The sequence below is a fragment of the Sinocyclocheilus anshuiensis genome, unplaced genomic scaffold, assembly GCF_001515605.1.
Source record: "Sinocyclocheilus anshuiensis isolate Anshui unplaced genomic scaffold, SAMN03320099.WGS_v1.1 scaffold396, whole genome shotgun sequence".
In the NCBI taxonomy this organism is placed as follows: Eukaryota; Metazoa; Chordata; class Actinopteri; order Cypriniformes; family Cyprinidae; genus Sinocyclocheilus; species Sinocyclocheilus anshuiensis.
In genome coordinates this window covers 510,509-521,374 of record NW_015558623.1, presented here as the reverse complement: position 1 = coordinate 521,374, position 10,866 = coordinate 510,509, and the positions used below count along the sequence as shown (strand labels likewise).

At 38.0% G+C, this 10,866-nt stretch overlaps 1 protein-coding gene across 1 annotated transcript in view; it reads left to right on the top strand.

Moving 5' to 3' along the window:
- The window catches only part of LOC107680721 (contactin-4-like), a 151,655-nt gene that overhangs the window by 131,672 nt on the left and 9,117 nt on the right, over nucleotides 1-10,866 (top strand). The window contains exons 16-17 of the mRNA XM_016476755.1: nucleotides 7,951-8,126; nucleotides 9,819-9,939. Coding sequence (XP_016332241.1) covers nucleotides 7,951-8,126; nucleotides 9,819-9,939 — 297 coding nt within the window. The remainder of the gene's footprint in view (nucleotides 1-7,950; nucleotides 8,127-9,818; nucleotides 9,940-10,866) is intronic.

The following is a 10,866-nucleotide window of genomic DNA, read 5'->3' as shown; positions in this document are numbered from 1 at the left end:
TTAGCCTTGGGTTATTGTTGACTTCTCTATAAGCATTGGTTGCTTATGGAAGTTATACCTTTAGTCGTTCCACTACATTAGCACGGCGTGATTGGACTGTTCCCATATGCGTCTTAAGCAAGACGCAGTACGAGTGAAGTATCGAAAGGGAACGTACTCGGTTACTAATGTAACCTCGGTTCCCTGAGATACGGGAACGAGTACTGCGTTGCTGGCCGTGCTATGTAGCTGCACGACTCAGTCGTCGCTTCAGTCGAAGTAAACCTGAGAATCCTGTGGCGAGCGCCCGCTTATATATCCAGATGCCCCACCCATTCTGGCGGGCTTTGGCGGGCTTCGTCGCCATAGGTTCGTGCAGCTCCGCCATTGGTTCGTTTTTAAAGCCCTGCACGAACCAATGGCCGTGCAGTTTCACTGCGTGAATGAAATAGGCTTCAGTTCAGGAGAAAAAAGGCTTTTTCCCATATGCGTCTTAAGCAAGACGCAGTACTCGTTCCCGTATCTCAGGGAACCGAGGTTACATTAGTAACCGAGTACGTTTTCTCCCCCCAAAAAACAGTCTGACATAAAAAGAAATCTGTTGTGACTGAGCACGCTGTCATGATTACTTAAAGGTTCAATCCATTTTTGTTTCCATCTGCACACGTTAGTCATCTCTGAGGCCTTCAGAAACCAGCTCAACAGCTCTCTAATAAAGCACCTTGGAGGTAGTTCTCCTTTTAGTGGTTGCTATAGTGACCGCTTTGATTGTTTCATTTGCCCTTTTTTAAGATGCAAATGCAAATGTCTTTTGCATGAGTCATATCATAATTCTTTAACGCCACTGATTCCTCTATATTTAGAGATGATCCATAAGGCTGCCTGCTGTAAATGTGTTCAATAGGGGAAAACGGTGAACACATTTTGTGTTGTAACACAACATCTGTTTTTGATAGTTTTTTTAACATGAAGATGAAAATCTTGCATGTTATATATGAAATAAAGCAAGACAACCTGCTGATTCATATGATACCCGTTCTGTCATTTAACATCCATTAACATGGACAAATCCCATTATAGTTTATAGTTAGCTCAAAATAGTTTTTGTGCAGTAAATCCTTTATATTTTCACACAGAGGTCACCTCAGGAGGCTGGTTGTTATGTATGCTAGTAATTTCACCCCTGTAGCTCATTTTTAATTAGTTAAATTAATGGTAGTATAACACTCCCTGGTACCAAAATGCCTATTTTGTCTATCATAAATCAGATATTTGTTAATACAGACAAATTGTTTGTTTTCTCTGCCAGTTACTTGTAAAATCTTAATTTGTCTGTGTTCTCATAGACAGGTTAATAATTTAAAAATGCATTACTTGCATTATAGATGATCTATGTATGCGGTCAGAGTAGACAGAGAGAGAGATGGATGAGTATCTTCCAAGTCTTTTATGTTGAGTCTCCTCTTTTTTTCTCACCAGTGCGAGTGTTGTACAGTCACCCGGTTTTTCACTTTCTAACACGGACATATTTAATTAATCAAGAGTGAAATTCTTTAATCTGGAGATATTTAATTTAAGAATGAAACTCCACAGATCATTTCACATCGTAAAGGTTGAAAAGCTGGCTCATAATTATTATTATCCATCTCTAAAAACAGAATTATCTCTTGAAAGGATGTTTTATTTCTCATTTGCGGGACTTTGATTTCACACTCAAGCAATAACTGCTCTTTCAACTCAAACCGGAGTCAAAAAAGAGCCTAACAGGATGGTTATTGGCTCTCAGCCCGCCTCATTACTTCAAGTCACCGTCTGCCCTGTGCATGTTGTTTGTTCGTCGCATCATCTCGCACCTTTTTATTCCATTATTTCTCTTCATTAACGCAGTCCTCAAACATGTCCGCTCTGTCATTATGGATGACATTTATCCAGACACTTTGTAATGCGTCTGAGGACGGGGAGCAGCCCATTAAATTGGTTATCAATCAGCCTGCGGAGAAAGATGCATCTTTTCTATCTGGATGAATTGCACAATTATCTTCAGATTTATATTTGAGAGAGAGTGTCACCGGCGTCTATTTCACACCCACCCTGAGCGTTTACTCTCGATTGTGCGTCGGTGCATCCTTGCTGACGTACAAATGTTCCCCTATATGATCTAGCACCTAACTGTCACTATCAATAAGGCGCTGAGACTAAGACAGGGACATTTACATCATGCAATTTCATTTAGGAGTGGAAACCTGGTTTGCCCGTGTACATCAGCGTCTGCCGTAGCCCTTATGGGAGATGACAGTGGTTTATTTAAATTGACTGCGGTGATATGAGGGCTGAAAAATACCTGTCACATTAGATTCCCATTGGATAAGTTGCACGTAAACCCTCCCAGCAAACAGCAGTTGGAAACCGAGCATTGTGTCAGCCCTGGTGATGTCCCAATCATCAGAACGCTGAGAGGATATTACCCAGATTAATTAGTCTTAATTAGAAATTGATTTTGCTGGACAGAGATTAACTGAGGATCAAATCATGTGTTTGGATGTTGGACAATGATATCAGAGCTGGGGAGCGATCCTTCTCGTAATGAGTTCCCTTGCTGTTGCATGCGACGTTCACAATTATCCCACCAGCACCTCGTCGCTTAAAGCTGCAGTGCACGCATTGAAACATAATCCAAAAATAAATAAGATGTAAGACGGTTTAACCACTTTATTACAAAAAAAAAAGTAGTTACATTTTTTTTAATGCATTTTGATAACAAAAAAACTATCAGAAAATAGTGGTATAATATATTGCTTATTGTTATATTTTAAAATAAACAATAAGGAATATACTTATAAATGTATTAGTTATTAAGTTAGATATTATACTATATATTTTTTTTCATTTACAGTAGACCACTTTATAATTTGATAGTTTCCTTAGGTTTTTTTTTCACCACTACTATTACTACGTATTATTTATATAATTTGTTTTAATGTTATTATAGTATATTATTATATCATTTATAATATATACAGTATATTTTACTTTCAGTGGTGTTCAGTAGTGTTGTTGCACATTTGACAAGTAAATGTTAATTTTGGCTCATTTTCATTAAAGGCTTTTATAATTGTGATTTGATGGAATTTTACCCAAGGCTCTTTTGAAAAAGGATTAAATCTTTCTCAGATTTCGCACGTATCCAAGAGGCTCTATTTCAATTATTACTTTGTGATGTTTTCGACCCGTGTTGTCCGAGTACGCACTTCAAAAAAAGGGGATTGCAAGATCCGCAAGGTTATCGCGGAGGGTGGAAACTCAATTGGAAGAGGTTGCAGTGGTCAGGTCTTTTGTCAGTTTTCTTTTCGTGCGATTTGGCAGAGGTATTGGAGTGAAGATAAGGAGCCCTGGTCATTTCTAAACTGCCTTTGGAGTGTGCATGAAGAGAAAAAAAGGCATGGAGAATGAGGACAGATATGTAACAGATTTGGTATAGATTTTATTTGTTGGCCAAGAATCTTAAGAATCATGTCAAGTACTCTTATATTTTTGTAGGCACTTTGGTAATCATGTGAATGAAGCTCATTACATTTCCTGATCCATTTCCCTCCTTTTCTCCCCATTGTTCTCTCCACTGAGTCTATAAATAAAAAAAACGGCAAAAAGGCCAAAATAAAAATGCTTATCTATTTGCACTGTTAAAACACAAATTGGGTTCCTATCCAAATTAAAAGTAAATTCATTTACAATGGACAGTCAATTGTCATCTTCAGTGATGTAGTTTTGGGTTTTGTCCTATTTTTGTGTCTTTTTAGTTTTATTATTCCTCCTGTGGAACACAGTGTTTAATGGCGGGTTTGAGTTTTTCATAGAACACACAGGAAACGTACTTTTAGTTGTTTTATCTAGTTTTACTCAACATCAGTGCTGCATGAATGTTTTCTCGAAGTTGAGGGAAAGTTTTTAGTTTGCTTCAGTGGTGGGTTTTCATTGCAGACGAAGAGCAAGCCGAACATACTTTCTGCTCCAAATTTGTCATGAAAGTTCAATGTAATTGCTTTTTTTTATTCCTAATTATGAATTTTACCAATTTTGATACTGTCTTAACCACTCATGCTGAAGAAATTTCTGTATATTGTCTTTCCTATGTTATGTGGTTGTTATATTTAAACAATAATATTGATAATGCATCATTATTATTTTATATATTTTTTTATTTTATAGTATTTTATTATAGTTTTATATGAGACATACAGTATATATATATATATATAATTTAGCATAAAATATTTAAATGATTTGTAGAGCTTCTTGTACACATTCCTATAATAAATATAGCATACACACACACACACACAAAAATCACATTTAAAACAAATGACATGGTCACAGGTGTGTCTTGCTAATAGTCTGACCATGTTTGAGTTTGATTTCTTGACTCTAGCCTCAGCAGGGGCCTGTCGCACAGATCTGCGCATTGGCTTTGCTCAATTGCTTTTGTGCCAGATCATTGTGAGCCTCCCAGAACACTTGACCCATATGAGACTGCAATATTCAAGTAGAAATATTAGAGACAGACGAATAACGTGTAGTCTGGCTCCAGGATACTTCCACAGACCATTTAACCATGCTTGTTCATTCTGTAGTAGTGTTTTTCTGTTCCTGTCACCTTCCTTCTACCACTATGAAGCACGACATGAGCAATACAGAAGAAGCTGAATTCATTTAAATGTGTGAACACACTTTTGAGGTCATTGGCGTTTCTCTTCAAGAAAAAGTCGGTCTGAAAGTTTCCACAGGTTGCCCTGTTAACGTATAGGGTCTCATCCTCTCTCAACAGCTTTAATGATAGACAGTAATAGTAACAAGGTATTATGCAAGGTGGATATCACTCAGATTACGCCAACGAGAGCTTGAGGGCGTCGGGTCTTTTAAATGAGGTTATCTATGCAATCTGTCACAAATGATGATGGAGCAGGGTAATAAGAGGCATTTTCTCCAGTTCTACAACCTCGAGAGTAGGACAGCAGTGTCAGCTTTGCCTTGAATGAATTCTCAGGTTTCACTTCAGAGATTTTCTTGCCACTGTTCAGGGCTGCATTTGTCTGCATTTGAATTTGCGGATCAGCGTAACCACGCTTTCCCTCATTGAGGCGCATTTCATTCATTGAGACTACAATAGGAGGTATTAATAGCTTCTTGTTGGCTTACAATGGTAATTTTTCACCTGTTCAGTTCAAGCTGATGCTTGTTTAAATATAGACCGTAGAGAAATCCGCCTTGTTTGGAGACCCCAAGCCACTTCCACGCAGAGAACAAAGGGAGCCGAGGGACATCCGTCTACTATAAGAGACGGCAAACAATAACATGAGTACATTACAAGGAGAACGGGATGAAAGTGGTGAAGATATCGGGGGTGGGAAAAAAGGTATATTGTTCAACGAATTCTCCAACAAGTGCCGTTCCTACAGGAGAAGAGCGCGAGTAACATGCACTCTTCTGGGCTTCAAGGCGAGTGCTGTTGAATTCTGAATTAAATTGCCAGGCTAAGAGTTGACAGTAGAATACCAGGCAGTGGCGTATTGTCATCCCATTGTGCGAATCTGACAGACAGTCGGTGAGAGATCTCATCCAAACAATAAAAGAAGCGAGCCTCATCCAACGGCCCCTCATTGTGTTCAGCACAAAACCCATAGCAATGCACCTGTTAGCTTTGCCTTTCCAGTTTGATATCAGTCGAGATGGGGAAAGGTTGTTTCATGTGTCGTAGACCTGGAATTCCAGAATCGAATCCTCACACATAGATTGGAGCTCGTGCGGGGTGCTTTCTGCATAAATTTGCGCTCGTCTGAGGTATCGTTCACCGTGCTTAATTTAGTCAGACTGAAGTTTCAGCGGAATACACACAGCGCCCTCAAGAGGTGCAAAAGCAAACTGCAGCAGATTTTTTGCACCTGTTCTACACAAGGCTGCACTCTGAAAGTGGAGGAGCAGGCGTGCTTGTCGTGTTCCCTCGTGAAAAGGCATCAGTCTCTCTGTGAACTGAGACTTGGAAAGAAAGTGAGCTGGGCACCAGCCCTGCCGGGGCTGGTGGTGTGTTATCTGTTTTTCGGAGTAGTGCATTCTGGGAGAGCAGATGGGACTTTAGGGGCACATGGTGGAGCTCAGGGACCGTTCATGAGATATTCACCTCTCAGTCCATCCTCAGATATTGGCCTGTAAGCTGACCGCCGTCTGTCATGGAGCTCTGAACTTGATCTTACTTTTAAGCAATGTTCATTTTTAGTTTAATGAAAAAGTTTATTTGAAATAATTACAAATGATATGTGATTGATTAATCAATTGAATTAATCATAATTTTCTCTTTGAAAATCTCCCAAATTAAGATAATTGAAAGACATTATTAAGGCAGATGAGTCAATAATTTAATATACACTACAGTTCAAAAGTTTGGGTTCGGTAAGATGTTTTTGAAAGAAGTCTCTTATGCTCACCAAATAGTATTACAATTTAAAACAGCTGTTTTGTATTTTTAATATATTTTAAAATGTTAAAATGCATCCTTGCTAAATAAAAGTATTAATTTCTAGAAAAAGAATCTTACTGACCCTAAACTTGTGAATGGTAGTGGCTTTAGAAGTTAATAATGGTACTTTTTGAAAGGTTTTCAAGTGTAACCATTAATACAGTGGGTATAGAAAAAAAATCACCTTTTGCTTTAATTACAGCCTTTAGTCTTTTGGGATTTGTCTCTACTAACTTTGCACATCTAGACTTCAGTTCAGTTCAATTTGATGGTGAGCGTTTGTGGACTGTAGTCTTCAAGTCATTCCACAGATTTTCAATGGGGTTTAAGTCTGGGCTCTGAGTCTGACTAGACCATGCAAGGACATTCACCTTTTTCTCTTTTACTGTGTGCTTTTGGTCATTGTCATGTTGGAAGGTAAACCTTCTTCCCATTGACAACTTTCTGGCAGAGGGCAGCAGATTTTCCTCAAGAATTTGACTGTATTTTGCTCCGTCCATTTTTCCTTCTATCCTGACAAGTGCTCCAGTCGCTGCTGCAGAGAAACACCCCCCAGAACAGGATATCACCACCTCCATGCTTTACTGGAGGAATGCTGTTATTTGGATGGTGAGCTGTATTGGATTCCCGCCAGACATTTCGTTTGGTGTTGAGGCCAAATAATTCAATTTTAGTCCCATCTGAAGGTGTGTTTTGTCAAAGCTCAGTCGTGACTGCATGTGGCCTTTCTTGAGGATTGGCTTTTATCTTGCAACCCTCCCATACAAGCCACATTTGTGGAGAATTTGTGATATTGTTGTCGTATGCACGCAATGACCACTCTTTGTCATAAATTCCTGCAGCTTCTTCAGAGTTGCTGTAGGCCTCTTGGTAGCCTCTCTGAACAGTTTCCTCATGGCTTTTTCATCCAGTTAGTTTGGAGCGACGTCCTGATCCAGGGAGGGTCTGTGTTGTACCAAATACCTTCCACTTCTTAGATTTCACTGTACTTCTAGGCATTGATAAAGCCTTTGAAATACTTGTATCCATCTCCTGGCTTGTGCATGTCCAAAACTTTATCCTGGAGATCTTTTGACAGTGCCTTGCCACCCATAGGTGATTGTTTGCTTCAGTTGCACTACCAAGGACTGAAATGCTCCAGGAAAGCTCTTTTCATGCTGAGCTAATCAAAATGACCACAGCTAATCCCAGTTAAAAGTGAAATGGCTTTGTGTGCCATTGAGAAGGTGATTAGCTACACTAGTCATTTTTAAGAGGGGGTGATCCTTTTTCCAAAGGATTTAATTTTTTTCTGACTTGTTGGTGTTCTATCTTTCACTTGGATGTTATAGGTTGCACAGAGTAAATACAGCTGGATAAAACAAAAACTGTGTCCATCTTCAATTCAGGTTTCAAAGCAACAAAAAGTGATTATTTTAAAGGGGGGTGATTCTTTTCTATACCCACTGTATATTGTTTTCCAGAGCCAACAATCATTACAACTGCTCCCAACACGTTGGACGTGACCGTCGGCGAGAGCATCATTCTTCCCTGCCAGGTGTCCTACGATTACTCGCTGGAGCTCAAGTTCACCTGGTTTTTCAACGAGCAGCTCATCCACTTCGGCAGCCACGGAGGATACTTTGAAAAAGTTGGCGGAGTAAGAAGAAAATAATTACAAATACCTTATTCAGTGGTTTATATATTTATACTGCATCCAAAAGTTTCTGCTAATACTGGGATTACCAAGATGTAGTGAATAGTTTTTGGCTGGTCATGTGATTTCATCATGGCAGTCACAATGGAATATGACTACGCTTATATAGAACAAAATAACATGAGAAAATCTAGATTCCTAATTTCCTTTTATTTAATGCCACCATAACCTTTAATAAACATCACATTAATATTATTTTATTATTGGCAGCCTACTTGGTTTTGGAGCAGAGCCTTTTTTATTTCATTCATTTCAACTAGTTGTTTTTCCTTTCTTTTAAAAAATATTAAGTACTAATGCTTTGCCTATTAGCTGGAACCTGATTCAGGGAGCCATATTCACTTCAAATACATGTATGCAAAATTATATAAACTGTAATTGGTAACATGTTGTACTTAAGGTATTCATATCGAGCACTTTCAACTGAATTGTTGGGGTAAAAAAAAATCACATAAATCCTTTCATTAAATTCCACAGTTTTGAGTTTGTGAATTTATGATAAGAGATTTTCCCATTATATGTGCAGCCACTGACAACCCATTCTGTATTAATCTAGAGTATAATTACGCTTCCCACTCAGTGATATGAATTACAGCACTTGTACAGTCACATGCATTTCTTTTCTTTTCATTTAAAGTTCATGATATTTTTTTGTGGGGTGAGGGGCTGATTCTCAGCATCTTGTTCATCATGTCATCCGTAGGAGCCCCGTCACCAAAGAAACAAGCGATGGAGAACTTTCTAGATGGAAGTGCTCTATTTTAAGAGCGAAAACTGCCACTCTTATATTATTTAACATGATTACTATGATTTAATATGAGCGATGTATCTTAATAGCAGCACTTTAAGTGAAGAATGTGAAGAAAGTGTATACCCTGGATAAGTAAAAAAAAAATGCAAAGTTATTAATTCCACATATCAGACTTTTGCTTAAGTCATTTAAACCATTCTAAGAGTCTTTTAAGGCAATAAGCCATGGTAAGGGGGGAAAAAAAACACTTTTTATATATAATGTCTCATTAATCCTAGTTTGTGAACAGCTGTACAGAAAGCTGGGGAAAATTTTCATAATTAATTAATTAATACTTTTATTCAGCAAGGATGCATTAAATTGATCAAAACTGACAGTGAAGACATTTATAATGTTACAAAAGATTTCTGTTTCAAATAAATGCTGTTCTTTTGAACTTTCTATACATTAAAGTTTCTTAAAAAAAAAAAACATTATCACAGTTTCCACTTTCCACAAATCAGCATATTACAATGATTTCCGAAGGATTGTGTGACACTGAAGTAATCATGCTGAAAATTCAGCTTTGCGATCACAGGAATAAATGTTTTAATATGTTTTAATTTTAATGTGTTTTAAAATGTAATTTATTTAAAATTGCTGTTGCTATATATTAATCAAAACCTTAGTGAGGATTAAAGACATCTGTTAAAAACAACAAAAAAACTTATCAACCACATACTATTGGACAGTAGTGTTAGTACATTTTAAAACAATTTTAAAAAACAAGCTAATTCAATAGAAAAATAAGCATAAGAGAAATAAATATAATTGAGTAAAAAATAAGTTTCCTTTCTCTACCCAAACTGTGAATCCTTACCATGACTTTGATCTTTCTCGTTTAGCAGCACTCGGCAGGTGACATCATGATCCGGAACATTCAGCTGAGGCATGCTGGGAAGTACACGTGTGCAGTGCAGACCAAGGTGGACAGCAGCTCCATTGCAACCGACCTGATTGTCAGAGGTGAAAATGCTTTAATACCCATATAGCACATTCACATTGTATATCTCATATCTTATATACAAACATAATCTTTTGCACACTATGCCTATTGAATATTAAATGTCCATCATAAAAACTAACTGGATACAGTGTTACAGACTGTTAAACAAGCCCTTGAAGTATTTACCAAATAAAGGAAAAATGGGTTTTCCTGCTTTAGTAAAAAAAAAATACCAATAAAAAAAATGAGACAATCTAATTAGAGCTTTTAAAGGGGTCATATGATGTTGCGAAAAAGAACATTATTTTGTGTATTTGGTGTAATGAAATGTGTTTATGCGGTTTAAGATTCAAAAAACACATTATTTTCCACATACTGTACATTATTGTTTCTCCTCTATGCCCCGATTTTTACAAAGCTCATCGGTCTGAAAAGTGAGGTGTGCTCTGATTGGCCAGCTATCCGGTGCGTTGTGATTGGCCGAATACCTCAAGCGTGTGACGGAAATGTTACGCCCCTTACCATATTGTGATGACTTGTCCCGGCCGGAGCGACGAGACAAAAACATTAAAACCCATTATAAACGAGGCATTTGTTGCATCCAGTGGGGACATAATTACGGATTATAATAACTTATACTGTCTTTTTACGCGTTGCATTGCATCGCGCCGCGCCGCGCCGCGTAAACATAAAACCATGTCTGCATTTGTGATCGGAGAAATGACAAACTACAAACGCTACTCTACACTGCTCAAAACTCGCGTTTGAATCATCAGTGGCAAATCCTTAAAATATAAAAAACATACTTGCAGTCTGTGAGTCAGAACAGCCGGCATTGTAGTCTACTCTCCCAGGATCAGGAAACAGTCCTCCATAAAATGCGCTGCACACATCTGAATATTTGGGTTGAACTGTTCTGGAACAGTGTTGTAAATACAACTTAACCA